The sequence below is a fragment of the Epinephelus lanceolatus genome, chromosome 8, assembly GCF_041903045.1.
Source record: "Epinephelus lanceolatus isolate andai-2023 chromosome 8, ASM4190304v1, whole genome shotgun sequence".
NCBI lineage: Eukaryota > Metazoa > Chordata > Actinopteri > Perciformes > Serranidae > Epinephelus > Epinephelus lanceolatus.
Window position 1 is genome coordinate 9,641,871 of NC_135741.1, and position 18,795 is coordinate 9,660,665.

The 18,795-nt window shown below is 44.7% G+C and overlaps 1 protein-coding gene across 1 annotated transcript in view; it reads right to left on the reverse strand.

Annotated features, from left to right (window-relative positions):
- The window catches only part of plxna2 (plexin A2), a 274,068-nt gene that overhangs the window by 14,040 nt on the left and 241,233 nt on the right, over positions 1-18,795 (reverse strand). Inside the window, exons 26-28 of the mRNA XM_033629173.2 lie at positions 15,771-15,874; positions 7,724-7,823; positions 614-804 (exon numbers count right to left, since the gene is read on the reverse strand). Of these exons, the coding sequence (XP_033485064.1) occupies positions 614-804; positions 7,724-7,823; positions 15,771-15,874 (395 nt within the window). The remainder of the gene's footprint in view (positions 1-613; positions 805-7,723; positions 7,824-15,770; positions 15,875-18,795) is intronic.

An 18,795-nucleotide genomic window follows, 5' to 3' on the forward strand; every position in this document is an offset into this window, starting at 1 on the left:
TACCCTAGTGTATTATTTTTGGCCTGTAAAATGTTGTAACTGTGTGCATCTGTAATGATTTAATGTGTGTCTGTAACTTTTGCTGCCTTCTTGGCCAGTTCCCTCTTGAAAAAGAGATTCTTAATCTCAATAAGGCAAACCTGGATAAATAAAGTTTAAATAAAAAAAACATAAAATAAAATAAATAAATAAAAACAGTTTAAATTCAACAATACATATTTCAAAGGCCTTTTTTTCAAAATTAGTTTTTTTTTTATCTCCACTTCAGCAGCAATTTTATTCACCAAACTCTGCAGTTTTATTCCTGTCTATATTTTGAAGGGTCTTTTACAGTGGGATTTCTTTGTGAATCATTCATAGCCTGATTTATAAAACATTTTGTTCCTCAAAACTTATTGATTTTTTATGGCTTTTGACATCTTTTTTTTTTTTTTTGAAAAAGAGATATAAAAAAATTTCCTCTGTAAAAACCTTTGACTCTAATTTTTACACAGGTCCATGTAGAGCTGAGAATTACGTGGAAAGCTCAGATTTTACGTGCACATGTACGTGGTATTTTGAGCCCTGAAAAGTGACATGACACATAGAAATGTATGGGAGAATATGAATGTACCTTGGTAGCTAGCAGCCTGGTCAGATAAATCTCAGAGACCATCTTGCTACCGCGGTCTCCCTCCTTCTGGTCGCCGTGTTCGTGGTTCTTCACCAGGTGCCACACCTTCACGCCACTCTCTAGATCAGGCGTGATCATGGGAGCACGTGAGCGGAGACTGTCGGGACTGCCCGTGTAGCGGAATGAAGAATCTGTCCAGGAAAGAAATAATAAAAAAAAGAGAGAGAGATAGAGAATTATCAGTAATCCTAAATGACTGTGATTACAAAAGCTTCCCCTAGGTGCAGCACCATGTAAATTAAACACTCGCACTCGCACCTACAACAGCACGCCCACACACATCCCCACACAGCCTCTCTCTCATTTCCATCGCTCCTTTGTAACTCATTACAAAGCCGAATCTTCTGTGCTCCCCTCCCGCTCTAAGCTGTGCAGTAAAGGAAATTGCAGTGGTGGATAATTTCATAGAACAGCAAAGTAATGAAAGGGAGGGGAAGTTGTGGTTCTCTGGCATCGCATTGATTCGCAGCGGCCCTCTTGAAACTGGAATCCTGGATGGCACACAGGCCCTCGCCACCCATTCATCTTACTACGCACAGTGTGCAGGACTGCGGTATTTACAAAACACTACATATTTATTCCTTCTTTTCTCTCTGTCATGAATAATTTGATAGTTGTTTGCTTTTTTCCCGTTTTACACTCATTCATTTTCTCTGCCTTTCCCCTCTGTATATAATCCCTGCCTCGCTGACTGAGACAAGGTTGTGCCTGGCTCCTCTTAAAAGAACTCATAATTGGCTCTTCACTGCCACATTCTACCAACGCCACGTTAAAAACACCGCTGTCACACTCTAATCAATGCATCAAAAGATGCCTAATTTGTTAAGCGCCGCAGCCGCCCTCCTTCATCCATACATCGTCCTCGTCTCTGCTCTCGTGTTCCCGCCTTCTTGCTCTTCACTCGCTCGGAATAATGCTGGTTTCACTTTCCCTAATTAGTCGGCATCTCCTCCTGGCAGCTGGCTCTCTAGAGATTCAGGATCTGAGGATCTTGGCGAGGATATCTCGGACCTGGCTTCAAAGGCCGAGCTCAACAACAAAGCTTTTTTTTTTTTTGTTGCTGCCAATACAGCCACTTACACCTTTCAAATAAGACCAACCTACGCCTCTGGAGTGGCCACTAGGGACCGGGGTTTAATATGGGGTTGAATATACCTATGCGTCTGTGTGCAGGACGGATTGAGGTCCCAAATCCCATCTTAATCCAGTCACTGTTTTTTACTGCTATGGTATTTCCTCGTTTCCTCAATCCTTCCGGCACCCTCAGCCTCTCCCCAGCTCCCCTAACACTAAGCAGCGACCCGCAGCCCTCTTCAGCTGCAGAGAGGGTCGCTCCTGGACACAGCCAGGCAGTAGGGGAGTATGTTCTGGCTGATTTTAAGGCTTGAGGCGGGGGGTGGAGTGGGGTGGGGTATAAACTGAGTCAAGATGCTAAGTGTTGAACGTGAAATTGGTATGAATCCATCAGCAGGTGTCGAGGTGCAGCTGTGCCTGCTGTGCCAACCCATGATTGATGAGGGACGAGCACACGCCAGCATCGGCAGAGCCTCTGCTTTCTATGCCACGCACGTCCAACTCCGGTGCTTGAGCACCCACATGCACACACCAACAAAAAATAAATAAAAAAACATAAGAGAAGGATGCAGAAGAGTGCAGCCTCTCAGCATCTCATTGCAATTTCATGATAGATTAAAATATCCCGTGTGACTAAGATATTTGAGAGAAGAGACTATGTAGGTGTAAAACTCCAGAAGCAGAGGGCACATTCAGCTCTGATAATAAAAAACAACATAATGCAGAGTTCTTCTCTTGTAGTTATAGTTGTTTACATTACTTTTTTCCCCCTCCATCATCTGTTTAAAGCTCGGTATGCGCTGTGTGATGTTGGGCTGTCCAAGATAAAAGATGACCAACATGAAAGAAAGTGGCAATATCTTTGGTTGTGGCTCTAAAACGGTGATCCTACGTCGCACAGTGAGAAGTTCAAGGATGACCATTGTCATGGTCTTGCCATCAAAGACAGTCTAGGATAAAATTCTGATTGGAAATTTGGGATGACCATCGCACTGTGTGACTGCTGTTATGACCTACGTCTACTAACCAACCAATACAAATGCAGGTAAATGTCAGTAAGTGTAGCTAAGGCTAGATAGCCTCTGTTTACTTGGAGGTTTTCTATTTCCTGTGACTAATATGTTCCAAAGGCTCTGCCCAAAAGACTGAGAGACACTCGTGGAGCAACATTTCATCCACTACACATCCGACCACAAGCTTCAATTCAGTTCCAGTTTTGTTTAGGCCAGTGTAGCGCTACAGCTGACCTCTGCAGCCACAGAGGCCTCACCTTTGGTGGAGTGTACTTCCTGGAAGTCAGTCATAGTAGCCGAGGTGTTTCAGACTTTTAGTCTGACTACCTGCAACAGTGTTCTTGTCATCTTTCCTCCCGACAAACTCAAAGTAAAGGGAATATTTCCAGACACTAAGGTCAGTGTTTCCAACCAGCTTGCTGCTTTATGACGTGCATGCGCAGCTTGACGATTATGAAAATGAGTCCACTGATGTGATGTCGTATTTCAAGTCAGTAGTGACATGATAACAAAAGTAATGTTGTAACAGTGTGTTTGGTTTGGGAGTAACTGTAATATTATTTCTGAAATTTTATTAGTAATCAGTTACACTACTCGTTAATGGAAAAGTAATACTGTTACTGTAACACATTTCTGCCCAACACTGCTAACACCCAAACAGACGGATAGCAGCTCGCCGTGGAGGTAAAACTAGCTAAAAGAAATGCGTGGGATTCCAGCAAAGAGGAAAACCTTGTGGAGTTGTAGCAGCAGAAGCCTTGTCTGTATGATGTGTCCTCCAGCTCTGACCATGATCGCGTAAAGAAGGACGAAGCACGGAAAGAAATAGTGTCGTAGCCTGTGCTTCAGTAGGCACTGACATCGTACAGTCTGCATACATTGAACATGATCTCGTACCGAAGTTTATTAGATCTATGTCGCACAGTGTAGCTGTTCTAAACTTATAAGACTGCTGTAATCACACAGTCTGTTGGAGGCTTAAAGGTCCAGTGTGTAAGATTTAGGAGGATTTAGCAGTGGGGTTGCAGATTTCAACCTGCTGAAACTTCCTGCAGTTAGAAGTCCTTCAGTGTTCATTGTTCCAGAGGTTTTTACCAGGAGCCGAATTATCCTCAGAGGTCTCGTCCTCTCAGAAACAAACAGACTAGGTAATTAAAAGAGGTAAAAACACTTAGTAAAGCAATATCACGTTAAAAATCAGTGTTTTTCCTATGCTGTTCAGCTCTTCAAGGATGGGCCGCTAGCCTAGCACCTGCTAACATGTACTCACCTTTTTTCTCTGGTAACTTAAGATCTAGACGAGGTTTTTGGAGGTTGGAGGTTTTTATCGAGAGCTGAATTATACGCAGAGGTCTCCTCCTCTCCTAAACAAGTGGACCTGGTGATTTAAACCAGTAAAAACACTGAATAAAGCAGCTTTACCGTAAAAAAACGGTGTTTTCAGACACTGCTCATCGCAGAGAGGCTGTTAACTACGTGGCTGATGCAAAAACGCAAATGGCCCTATCAAACCAGTGTTTGATTTGTCAGCTCTGGGCTACTGTAGAAACATGGTGGTGCAGCATGGCTATCTCTGCTCCCTATGTAGATATAAATGGCTCATTCTAATGTAACGAAAACATAACTATTCTTATTTTCAGGTGATTACACACAAAAACACACTTATTATATCCAGTTTCTGCCATAGATCCCCCTAATTGCTACAAACTGGAGCTGAAAAGACAGTAATAACTGAGTGTACTGTAATCTTCACTGATAATCTTCATCTGTTATGTTGAGACTTTTACTTCACATTCCTTCACAGCACATGCACTCAGGATAAAGGTCCTTTTTCACACAAAGTATCCACAGGTAGAAGACTTAATTGCTCCGAGGGATGAGGATGCTGTTAGCTCTTCTTCTGTGTTAGGCAGTTTAAAGGCAGTGTTCACTTTCTATCCCCGATCCTGATAATTGGCCATGCTCACTTATCTTTTTCTGTTTGTGTGAAGTATCATTCACACAGAATAATTAGCAATCACAAGTTGCTTGGTGCTGCTGTGTGTGTGTGTGTGTCTGGCATGCCACCAAATTTGGCACCCAGCAGCACAAACTACAAGCACATCTGAAGTATGTTGTGTATTTGCATGCGTGTGTGTGTGTGTGTGTGTGTGTGTGTGCGTATAGGATCCTGCACGTGCTGTATGCATGTGTGGGTGCAGGCAACTAGTGGCCCATTGTGTCCTGCACAGAATGCATTTTTATTATGATGATATTACAGCTTTAAAATGAAACAATGGCTATCTCTCTCTCTCACTCTCTCTCTGTCTCTCTCCCCTCTTCTTCATCTCTGTCTCTCTCTAGTCTTTCCATTATTGTACCATCCAGCAGAGTTTGGACCTGAACTGGAAAGCAAACTGCAGCACACACAGTTGGAGAGAGAAAAAGGCTGCGAAAAAAACCCCCTCTGCAGCAGAGAGGAGAGCAGCTCCAAACAGAGCTGACCACGGCTTTGGGGAGAGAGGATTTGGCTTTGTTCATATGTGAAACAACTAATATAAAAAACATTTTGATGTGTCTGTGAGGCAACACGATTACATTTGCATGGAATTAACAGCTGATTAACTGTTGAATAAGCCTGTGAATATGTACATAATTGACTAATATATATGCCGTATGCAAGGATACTTGACTTGCTTTGCCCGGGGGCCACTTGTGCAAAATGGCAGGAGGCCAGGGGCCAGTTATTAAACTAACATCAATAATTAATATATAAATAATTGGCCCGGACCTCTGGCAGGGGGTCTGGGGGATTCTACCCAACACTTTAAATAAACAAGCTCTATTTTGATGTTTTTTTATGCACCTTATTTACAGTCAAAGTTCAAAAACCAGAACTACCACCTCACAGTTGTACGCCTCTGCCAACCAGTGAAACTGCAGCTTACATCATGATTTCTTCAGACTCATATGAAGCCATGAAACTGGACAATGCTTCAATTATGGATGTTGCAGCAAAGAAGCTACAAATTCTAAAACATTTACGCTTCACACACACCTTCATCCCGGCAGCACAAAAGATCTGTACAACCAGCAGTTTCAAGATTAGTGTCACCAATTCAGTATCTGACCAAATGTCTCACCTGTCTGAGTTATGGCGTTGAATAGAACCAATCACAATGTTTCTATACAGTAGCCATGTTTCCATCAGCCTGTTTAGATGCGCATCTAGAAGTATCGCATCGGAAAATGATGATGGAAACACCAAAATTTGAATTAAAATCCCCTGATTCGCACAAACTAAAATACACTCCCTTTAGCCAGGTTTTGGTTGATTAAAAAAAATGTTGATTCCCAAAACGGGGGATAGAAACAGTTATGTTTGAATTAAGTCTGACATAGTGCACCTCTCTCCATGGTGATATCCACACTCTGGGCCGGGAAGGCGGTAATGCATTTACAAGCTGGTTGCCAACCGCCAGAAAACATGGAAGAAGAAGAATGCGAGACTTGTTTTGTTTCCAGTTCTGCAGAAAACTCACGCGAGTTCGTAGTTTTCACCAAAGTCCGTACATTTAATAGAAACACACAGGATTCGTGTTTCTTTTAATGCGCATTTCCCAATGATTCGAATCACTTTTGGATGGAAACATAGCTAGTAACTTACAGGCAGAAAACCCCTGTGTCCAGTACATTGAATGAAATGGCTCTTAACCAACCCTGCCTCAACTGGTTAGTTTTTAGCCACCTAAAAAAGGCCCACCTAGACAAAATCAATATCTGTGTAAGTGTACACTATATTTATAATATTTTTACTGCTTTACCCTCTTGTCAGACAGTGATTCTTTGACTGGGAACTGAAGCCGTTCTCTCGCAACCAGACCAGACCTTGATCATTTAGTGCAGGGGTCGGCAACCTTAACTAACAAAAGAGCCATTTCTGCCCAAAAATAATTTTTAAGGAATCTGCCTGGAGCAGCAAAACATATTTGAGCCTCATGGTGACACTGCATATTAAGTCTAAATTAGCTTATTGACATTAAAAATAGGTCTAAACGAGCATTCAAAACTATGTTTTACATCAAGATAATAAGACAGACTTAAGGTCACAGTGACCTTGACCTTTGACGACTACAATCTAATCACTTCATCTTTCAGTCCAAGTGGACGTTTGTGCCAAATTTGAGGACATTCCCTAAAGGCGTTGTTGACACAGGGGCATAAAAATTCCCAGTGTGAATCAATTTTCTTTCATTGTCAATTAGAAAATGGTCAGCAGCTCACCCAACTTATGAGGTGTAAGTTGCGTCACTGCTGTACGGTATTTTGCATTTAATATACCATGAAACTTCAATTAATAGCCCTAATTGCTTATATCATTGAAATCAACAGGCCTATATTTGGGACAGGCCTTTAATTCCTTTCACACAAAACTGTTGCTCAGCAAAGATCGGGAAATTGTTTATTTGAACCAGTATGATTATCAACTGTATAAAAATTAGGCTTTGAATAACATATCAATTACAAATCATTTGTTTGATTTAGCTCCGACAGACAGCACAGAGAGAAATTGTTGTGATACTTGTTTTACGGCACCTGACATACCGACGCGACACCACTTTATTCTGTTTAAACAATACTCACAACTTGGATTGATTTTTATGAGAAAGCCTTTTGATTCTTTTGATCTGAGGACCCTTATGTACTAAAGGAACATGAATAACTTGCAGGGTAATCAAGGAATGGACACATAATTTGAGGTAGCCAACGATCCGCTTCGATACATGCAAAGAACTTCTGTAAGAAAAATGAACTGCTTGGCAACCAGACCAGGCCTCTAATTGAGACAGGCCTTTATTTATTAAAATGTGTAGCAACACTGGGCTAGTAAAGGGACTGGGTGTTTAATTGGGACTAGGCTTTTAACTGAAGTTTTATCAGATTCACAAGGGAATGAAAAGAGCAATCTGGTCTACTGACTCACCATATCTGCTGATGGAGGTGCGGGATATGCTGGCTGAGGAAGGGATGTTGTACGATGAGGTCTGTTTGGGCACCAAAGCGACGACGCAGCGGTCTGACACCTGTGTGAAGAGACACATGTAACATGAATCAGCTGGAATCATAATGGTAACTTTCATATTTTAATCAGAACAGGGTGTTTCTTCTACTTAACTGTATTTTCCTGAACACTCTTCATGTTACAGTAAAACGTGGACAACACATAAGGCACTTAGTGAATAATCCCACAAACAAAACATATCCCAGAACCCTACGCAGCCCTTCCCTTCCCGTCTTATCTGTGCTCCCTGCTGTTCTCTACCACAGCCCCGTGGCTTTCTTTCAGCAGAGCAGAGTGCTGTGGCTGCATGATGGCTGTACTCAACATGACTGTCATTGTCATCCCCTTCACAAACATTAGAGACATGATGTAAGCTTTGGAGCTGGGATAAGATGCTAAGAGGGAGTGAAAGAGAGAAGAAGAGAGAGTGGAAAACGGAAAGAGGAGACTGTCAGAGACTAGAATGCTGAACGTCTCATCTGGTGTACACTTTGCACCCTTAAAGAAAATGGGGTACGCAGGTATAATAATAGCATTAGAGCAGCACGGAGTCAGAGTCGAAGACAAAGACGAAAAGAAGAAGCTGTGTAGAAGATGGCGGTGTGTGAACAAGACACAGACACTGAGGTTCATCCTTTTTCCCCTCTGCGGTTTATATTTACAAAGGGCTCGTGGCCCTGTGTGATGCGCTCCAGTCGCTTCAGATAAGCTGAGAAAAATGGATGAAAACGTCATCGGAAAGGAAGCTTTTAAAATCTGCTTTGAAGACACCTCTTAACAGAGATCCTTCATCAGCCTAACACGGTAATTAATTAATCATGAAACGGCAACTTAACTGTGATTAAACTTTCAAATGCTGCTGCTGATAGTACACCATAACATCACGTTTCAGAAAAATGCAAAACACAGCAAACAAAACTTGTTCTTTTCCAAAAGCCAAAACAACAAACAGCTTGTTGGCTGGCATTTACAGCCCACCCCGAGGAGGGATTTCTGCTTCAGACCCAGTGAAGAAAAACTGATGAGCCTCCAGTGGAGAAATAAACAAAAGGCAAATGCCAGGCTCCAAAAGGAATACCTCAAAGAATCTATAGAAAAACAGAAAAGTCTTCTTTTCATTTGCTTTAGCAGGACTGGGCTCCTTTCCACGCCTTGTTGGGGAATAAGCTAGTGGATACTGGGAAGGGCATTTACAGAGTCTCCTTCTTGCTCTCTAGAGCCGCCTCTCATCCTCACCCCTTTCTCCCGCTCTTCCCAAACTAATCTCGGCTGCGCTATTAGTTGGAGTTGCCATCTGGCCTCTACTGGCCTCGCTGGAGAGACACTTGAAACTGGGGATGAAATCTGGAGGAATCCTCTTAAAAGACGCAGCTCTGGCTTCTTTGAAGGAAATGAAAAATGGCTCCTAACCCCCACCTGCTATCCACGACCGGCATCTTTGCCCCTTCTGTCTCTCACCTCACCTCCTTCTCATTTGTCTCCGCTTTCCTAAACCTCATTTCTGCGGCCTTCTCTCAGCTGACGATGCACGGACCCGCTCTGAAACACCAAAAGTGTGGACTTCCGTGAAGTTTCCAGCGCTATTCCTGTGATACATTTTCTCTGGGGAGCATGAAATAGCTTCTCTGCCTCCCCCCCCCCCTTCCTTTTACGCCTCCCTCCATCCCTCTCTCTTTCTCTCTGCTTTTTATGGCTGACAGAGAGGCTACAGCAGAGATGGGTCCTTGTGATAGAGTAAATGATTGAAGGCGTGCAGATTCGCCCTTCAGGGATAATCCAGTGTGGGGCTGATAGTGGGCAGGTGTGATAAGGGCTGTGGGCCCTGCCTGTGATAAGACCTTCCATTAGACAGTGCAGAGTCGACCAGACAGCAGAGTGTGGTCAGCCTCTATCTTTCTTTTCTCAGCCCTCCCCGCACAAACCCACAGCCCTGGTCCTAGCCTGTCTCCCCTCAGCGTCCCATCTCTCCTGGACTCATGCCCCAAAATCATGATGCCTATCAAAGCTGTCGACTCTGCCAGCAGCTTGGAAATGCATGACCTGTGCACATGGGCACTTCTTGTCAGGAAGGACGAAATGTGAGATGGGCCATTATGTGTGAATGGAACTCTCAAAAGCAATGAGTTAAACACCGATCTGCTGCTCTTTTTTATGGAATATAAGCTGGGTTTTAACATAGACAAAGTGACGTCGCCCATTGGTTTGTAGACTCCTATTTTGAAGCCTCAAATTTGGCACTTCAGCTCCATCCACTTGTACCAACTGGTCACTTCTAGCCCCCAAAAAACCAAGATGGTGACAGCCAAAATGCCGAACTCAAGGCTTCAAAGCAGGAGTCCATAAACCAAAGTCTGTGTGTGACACACACATTTTCAGTGGCCTCATCTGGCCATTTCTATGAAAAATTTCTGGGGGCGCCACGTACCCTTTTTCAATTGTTACTCTTGGCCGTGCCGAGTAAAGTCATGCCGCGCCGATTTTTGTTTCCATTGCCAGTTTAGATGCGCCATGCCATGCTAAGCCGCGCCGCAGATGGATGTTCTCAGAAGTAGGTCCAAAAGCCAGACCACCCGCCCTCAAGCAGGTAGCGGTGATGTCTCGCCGACTGCAGCCAACCCCGGACGACCCCCCTTCTCCCGCTCAAACAAAGCGTTTGTTGTGAGACTCTACTCTCCTCTGTCCGCAGGAGACCGGAGAGTGAGGCGATTTTTAAAGTCTCTGTGTGTTCAGCTCTCAGTACGTCTGTAGCTTCTAACTGAATCTCTGTGGTTTGGAGTTCAGTTTCTCTCCTGCATCCTGTTTTTACTTTAGATATCTGCTTTATTTTACTGTTTCATGTTTGCTATCCGCCCTATTAGTTGTGTGAAGCTGCTGCTCGAAAACTCAACATTTCTTTATTTTGGTACTTCACAATAGAAGTTTTTACATGACAAAATAAAGGAGGACTTTTATCATGAAGAATCTATAGCAAATTAATTAGCGGGACTTTGTTAGCAGCTTCTCTTCAATAAAGGCAAGTCTAAAAATACTGCAGGGATGAAAGTGAAAGTAGGAACAGCCACAGTGAGATGTTGATGAAGAGCTGCAGACAACAGGCTCTTACTGCACCTCTGCAAACAGCTCACCTCCAACAGGTAAACTTCTTCTACCTGTGCTGCTGTGGAAAAACACATGCAGCAAAAATAACGGTGGACTTCAGGCGTGGATCAGCCTGCTGCTTTTAGACGTCATCACTCATGACATGCCGTCATCAGTTTAAGACACACCTTCAAGAAGGTAGCCCTGTTGTAAAGGAAATGCAAATCCCTGCTGCTCTGGACTGACGGCCCAAATCAAACCAAACCAGCCCATGTATGTCAAAAAGGGCAACTGTTTATTTCTGCTGTAAAGTTAAGGGTCTTTGGGGATTGACTCACTTTTGGAGCCAGCCTCAAGTTGCTGTTTGACGAACTGCAGTGTCTGGCACTCCACTTTAGCTTCATTTTTCAGCTATGGAGGTTTCTGCTTGAGTTTTAATCAATGAAATGTGTCACTGAAGAAGCAGTGTGAGTTTTTACAAATACTACAATTGTTGCTGTTGGAGATATGACTCAGGGTGCAGCAACAGCAGCAGCAGAGTCTCTAAAATATTTACTCAATATTCTTCCTCTTCATATTCCCACCTGTCCGAGATTTGTATTCAGAGTTAGAATGGAGACCAGCGAGCCAAGACAGCCGGAGCATTGGATTCGTGAACAGACAGCAATGTAGTAGTATCTAGTTTGTCTGGGGCTGTTGAAAATAGCCCAAAATGCCCCCCAAGTGATGTCTGCAGGGTGGGTAACAGGATCTAGCTGGCAGGCTCTCCTGGTGTGGTCATCAGTGTCTGCCTTCACCGCAGAGAAGAGGACAGGCAGAGGTCAGCAGTCAGCAGGGGATGGAAGTTTCCAAACTGACTTTTTATTTTGACGCAGTCTCAGCCAAAGTGAGACAGGGCTGCAGTCTGCCCTTTACTGTCACTTATTTGCACATTAGGAGGAATATTCCAAACAAAACACACACTGCCCATGTGTCCCTGCACAAATATTAATATGCTGGAAAAGCCACAGTCCACCTGTCATGAATCAACACTTTGTCAAACATCATTAATGTAATTACTCACACCGCGCCGCACTGAATACGACGTGGGGCCCGTTTGCAATTTGAATCATCATAAATAACCGAAGCAGTCTGACAACTTCAGTTCATAATAATGTCCTGTTTATGAGAATTGTTAATGCTGCCCTCGCTCCAAAGTGACTGGAGTCTGTAAGATGGAGCGGGGTGAGCACCGACATCTCTCATGATGACAGAGCCGGGGGAGGTGGAGAAGAAAGAAGGTGTGATGAAACACTTTCCTTTGACGGGGGGTTGGAAGATTAAACAACAAAAAGATCCAAATCAGCAATCAGCCAAAAAACTCACCAATCTCGTAAATCTTTTATCTCAACTCCTGTCTGTCTGTGTATAAGCGTGTGAAATGTGGGTTTGTGCTGTGTATGTGTGCATATCTGGATTTGCTTCTATCTTCTGTCTTTATCTATGCAAGAAAGTCTGTAAAAAAATACAGAAATAGCGAGAGTGGGGTGGGAGGAAGGGAGTTCAGTCCCCTGACTGTCAAAGCCAAGATGCTGAATAAAGAATCTGAACTCATTTTAAATGTGTGCATTTATGTTTTTAATTTTGGTGTAACAAGGAGCTGAGAAGGTGTGCATTTCCATATCCAGGTTATGTAAACCATTATTTCCCATGTGGCAGGGTAAATAGCCAATGAGGTTTCTTGGGATGCTGTGTGTGCCCTATGAATTTTACTACCTCTGTCTGGTCCCTGTGTCTCTGCTACGGGAGAATTAGCAGACTCAAGGTGATGTTCAGTCTCACTGCATATTTCAGACCCCCCTTTCAATATTCCCTCTCTACCTCTTCCTGTTTTTTTTCTTCTTCTAGCTTTTCCCTCACTCTGGGGCCTAATGAGCTGTGCTCCCGTGTTGTGATAAGCGGCCAGATGTGCTGTCGCAGCTGCCAATGCAGCGGCTCGGCGTGTGACGCAAACACACACAAGCTCACACACAGGGGGCCATTGCCAGCTCATCAAAACGGTAACGATGCACAAGTGTCTCTGTTGTCCCATCCCACTCTCATCTCTCTTGCCACCGACTGCCCTGTTCCTTCATGCTCCTTCTCTTTCTCTTCCCCACGTTGCCCCGCCGGCATCTCCTCTGAAGCTGCACAGTGTCGGGCCTGACGTTCTGCGCAGGGACCCTTAGATGCGTGATCAATAGCAGTCCTTAGATCTGCTATAAGCGAAGCGGCCACACACGTGTTACCGCGTGCCCCGTAGCATCTCCCTTGGCTAATGATGGTAGACAGACTGCGATGCGAAGAATTGTTAAAAAAACAACAACAGAGGGGCCCATTATGTTGTGGAGAAAACATACTGCAGCGCTTCATCAAGGATTAAAGCACAGCAGAGACCAGAGAAGAAGAGGTGCTCAGACCAGGAGAGGGAGAAAGGAGGAAATAAAGGCCAAAAGGACGCCAATTACTCATCAGTGGGCAAGACATAAAAAAAGGTTGGGAACAGGGAAAAGTAAACAAGACGAAAATAAAGAGAAAATCTGAGAAAGTGGAGACAGTGGATCCATTTACATGCACACTAATATTCTACTTTGATTCACTATTCACTTAAACTGCACGTTCTGCTTAGATATTCCGAATTATACCTTTTTCCGAATTGAGCATTTTCCCATTAAAGCTGCTTTCACACTGCCACCTCCTGTCATTTCAACAAGGGGAAGGAAGCAAAGGTGAAATGGTTTCCAACACAGCTGTTGGGGTATGAAATGGTTGCTGTCCTCGTGCACGTGTACAGATTTCGCTTTGCATGCTAAGTTCACTGTGTTGAGCGTCTGGCAGTTACAGCCTGGTTTTGGCCGATCAAGTAGTAGACAGCAGGGAGACAGAAAGAGGACAAGATAGAGGAGCTGATAATGTTGGTGTCTGAATACCCGGAGTTACGAGGCTAGAAATTATAACGACAACCAGAAGGAAAACTTGGCGTGGGATGACATTTCCACCAATCTTTGGATGACTGGTAAATTGTCCAAATATGTAGAGATCTTTGGTAACTTCAGTGGTTTCTGTTGTCTCGCTAAGTAGGCAGCTACAAGCTAGCTCGCACTTCTATTCACCGAAGCACCTGCTGCTGCGGTCCATGGTTGTCAGGGCGGTTACTGTGTGGCAGTGTGAAGGCAGCTGAAGACATGTGGGATATGCCGGTACCATTCACTTTTTAGGAGCATAACTTTAACTGTTATGGAAGACTAGGATATCTGGTCCATCTACGTCCAACTGGTAGGAGGCCCCAGGGCAGACCCAGAACACCCTGGAGGGATTACATATCTCGTCTGGCCTGGGAACGCGTCGGGGCCCCCCAGGAGGAGCTGGAAAGTGTTGCTGGAGAGAGTGATGTCTGGAATACTTTGCTCAGTCTGCTGCACCCGCGACCCGGCTTCAGATAAGCAGTTGACAATGGATGGATGGATATCAACGGGTTTTGAATATGTGCAAATATCATAATACCGACCTTTTAAAGACGGTGGTTGAAGGAATGAGGGAGGCTGTGCTCAGAGGGTCCAACAAGTCCACTGCCGGCGGGAAACAAAACTAGTATATTCTGATGTAATAAATGACATGTTAATGGCACGTTAATCGAAATATGGACGGCTGCATGTAAAGTATGAGTGAAATATTCATTTTCATTAGACATGTAAGCAGCTCAGCAAGAATATTTTCTTTTTAAGAATAAGGGTAAAACCCAGAATACTTTGTGCATGTAAATGTAGTCAGTGAAGGTGAGAAGAGAAAGGAGGGTGACATGGGAGGGAAGTCAAAAGGGGAGAGAAGCTGCATGGTGCCGAGTCCTGGGTGAAGGACACTGTGATGTGTCCCTTCTTCTAATGACTCCTACATCTGTTAAATTATTCTGCTTACTCCGCCGGGGCAGGGGTTCAGAGTGACCCCCAGCATGAGGGCCCGAGCCTCGGCAGACCTCGTCCCTATTTTCTGCTCCTAGATGGAGCTGCGTCTCCCAGCCGCAGCACCTCAGCACCCCGGCCGCAGCTGCATCTCAGCCCCAACCTCTGCTCTTGACCAGGTAGCCCACAACCGAGCCACATGCAGTCTTTAAGCAGATGGTCCCTCTTGGTTGACTAATGAGAGCTGGCTGAGCATGTGCTGCGAAAGATTCATGACCTGCTGAGAGGGCTGCCTTGCCTGTTTTATTCCTTTTTATTTCTTTTTATTATCTCACTCTGGCTTTCTCTCACTCCCCCCTGGTCTCCCTTTTTATCCATTTACGACTTCAACTGCCATAAATTCTCCTGAAAAATGCAGAACTTCTCTTGTTCTCAGTTCTCCTGCTCTTTAGCTCTCCGCTTAACTCTCTGTTAAACAGGGGGGCAACAGGAAAGCCCATGGGCCCTAAAATTGCGGGGTGTGAATCGAGGTTCTACATGTGAGGAGACGGAAGCAGGCAGTCACAGCGGGACTAATTGTTGCCGGCGCAGGAGTCAACGGGGCAGAGAGAGAGAGAAAGCGGGAGAGAGATGCTGTCCTCCTGACTGGAGCAGCTTCATCTCTCCGGGGAGGAGGGAGAAGTGTCGGCTGAGATGCTGAGGGTTCATCTCTTCCGCCACCTGTACAGTAATTGTCCTCTATTCTGTCACTTGGATTACACCAGGCAAGGGCATGCAAATGAGGAGCTGAAAATTGGCTGCCTAAAAGTCAAGAGCAGGAAACATCAAAGTTTGGCAAGGTGTGTGGTGCAATTTCCATAATAAAAGCCGCAGCAGAAATTGAACTGAAATGAGCCTTTTCTTGATAAAAAAAAAGGTGAAGTTTGAGAGTTAATTAAGGAAAACATCACACTAAACCCTCTGTGTATATTTACCTGATAGTGCATGAGAGTGTTGAGTCTCTTCCAGTCGTTTTCTATCTTGGTGGTGATGTCTTCATCCTGCAGCACCACACGAGCCATTCGCCCCTGCCGCCACTCTGAGGACACAAACATGCACATGCTGAATTAAACACGACAATCTCTGGAAACTATACATCACAGTGAGCCACAAACAATGTCAGCTGCCTTGGTTTAAGTGGAGAGGTTCAAAGTCATGTTTTGAAGGTTCTGTATGCAACATTCAGAGCATTGATATAACATGTCATACAACATATATCATCCGACCACTCAAAGCGCTTTTACACTACGAGTCACATCCAGCCATTCATGCACACAGTCATACCATACCAGGTGCCACCTGCTACTCAGTTTTAAACACACTAACACACCGATGGAACAGCCATCAGGAGCAATTTGAGGTTCAGTAACTTGCTCAATGCAAATTGCTGATCTTACGATTAGTGGACGACCTGCTCTACCTCCTGAGCCACAGCCACCATATGTGAAGATATAGTGGAGTAATGGCGCCCCCCAGTTCCACCCGTTAGCACCATTAGCTCTGTGTGCACTGTTGCTGGTGTTTAGTGCTGTTTATGGAGTTAGCACCATTAGTTGCTTGCCACCAGCTCAGCCACCTCCACGTGAATTTGTGTTTCCTAAGATAGCAAAGGCATGATCCACCTTACACTCCCTCTGATCGGCTACCACTCACTACCTTCGTTGGTTAAATTGATTTGGTAAGGCAAGAGGAGTGAAATTAGATAGAGCAAGAATGTCAGAGTAAACCAATCAGAGGCAGAGTAAGGCAGAGCAGGGCTGGTCATACCTTTGCTTTCCTAGGAAGCGCAAATTTGCGTCGGGACAACTCACGCTCCATATATGTACATAGAGAACTGTGGTGGGGCCCAGTTCTTCCTTTTTTCTTTCTATTTGACATATTTTATTAGCATTTTAGAGAGGGGGGGGGGGGGGGGGGGTCAGGCTCTTTACATAATCGATCAGGGGCTGTTCTCTGACGGGCTATTAAGAAGGTAAATGAGACTATGTTTTTTTTATGCTTGTTTTTTTGGACACACTTCTGCCAGCTTCAGGTACACCAAATATAGCAATCTGTGGGGAAGATTTTATTACTTGTTCTTCTATTTCAGAAATAATTCTGAAATAAGACTTCCAGTACGACTTCCGTTCATTCCTGTGATGTTGCCCAGTGGCACACGAAGCCAAAAAAATTCCACTTCCTTTGGTGTATCTACCGCATCACTGGGTCAACAGAGCAAACGCACTAGAGACTTCCACCAGCTGGCTACTTCCAGTTTAGCTACTAACTTGAACTTTTAAAATGTTATCGGACTGAATAGATCAAGTCATTTCGTGGGGGTAGTGATTTATAAACTGATTGACAGACGTCTCGTTCACAGTGTAAGTCAATGGGAAGAGTTCTTTTTGGGCCCCAAGACATCACATGACAGACTTGGAAGTTGTGATTCAACTTTGAAGCCACAACAAAAATTGTCTTTAAAGCCTGGAACACTTCCTGGAGGCCTGATGTGCTCTGAATTCCACATAGGCCCCTTTAAACATACAAAACTACCTGCTGTGAATGAACTTGTGAGCAAAGCGTAATACTGTACAATGGTGTGTGCTTAGTTTATTGTCCTCAGAGCCAGCTACCTTGCAGGGCAACTGTGAAGTGTGCTAAAATAAACCCACGACTTCTTCATGACACAAAACAAACTCTTCTCTTTCAGGCCTCATTTGCCTCTCAGTTAATGGAACGTCAAACTACAGGACTTTCACACATTACCCAAATGAGTAGATATCAGGGGCCAGCGTTCTTGCACGACTCTCGGCGCGCACACCCCTCTCGCAGACTTGGATTGACACACATCTTAATTAAACATTACACACGAACAATTTCAAGATGTATACGCGGGCAGGCTGCACGCTTTAATTGGTACTTGTGTCGTGGAAATGGCACGCTATTAGCATACGCCACAGTCGGCCCATCAGGGTCAGAAAGAAGAGAGGAGTGGAGCAGACAAGAAAGGATAAAAAAAAAAGGCGATCTGTGCGAAAATCACCTCCTTTCAAAAGAGAAAAACTGGAAGCAGGAGGAAACAGGTGGAGGATTGAAGCAGGGCTGGCGGCTGACGGCTCGTTGTGGGGTAATGAAATGATAATAAGGGTGTTGATGGGGAAGTGGACAGCCATTGTGGCTCTCGTGCTGGGAGTGATCATTGATTTTCTCCTCTGTTGACTGGGTTTTATTACTTTGTGCTTCTGCCAGGTGACCACATGATAGCCCTGCCTGGCACAACATCCTCCCAAAGCCATCTAACCTACGCTCTACAGAAAAAAAAAACAGGAGGAAGTCAAACATAAGTACAGGAAGACATGCACAGACTCACAAAGATGCACAGACTATATTATATTCAATGCATCATTGAAAGGGTGAGAAATAGAAGAAGACGAGAGAGAGGACAGTGGATGGACGGCCATATTGTGGAGTGATGGATGTGGTGCTGATTTGCAGCAAAGCAGAAGGGGGGCTTTTGTTCTCTCCGCCCCTGTGAAGTGAGAGAAAATGAGAGGGACAGGGAAATGGGAGGCAAAACACGGACAGGCGGGGATGGAAGTGGCAGACTGCGTGGGAGTGGCAGACTGCGTGGGAGTGGAGCCCGGCGTGAGGCTGGCTGGCCCGTCTGTCAGCTCTTACCTGGGTCAGCCAGACAGCCACGTCACAGACACAAAAACACACACACAAACATAAAGACATGCACGCTTCTCTATCTCGATCTACTGTGTCTTATTGGCACAACCAGGCAGCGGAAGCAGCCAGACGGAGGGATGCAGCACACACTGTCAGTCAGTTTGATAGAAGGCCTGGCAGCGGCACACTGGGGCTGGCTGGGCTGCTGGAACACAGCTTTTATCACACTAATGCACTGATAATCTGTACACATGGCTAGGTTTTCTCTCACTGATGTATTAATCTGTGGGTGTGAAGGACTTTACACCT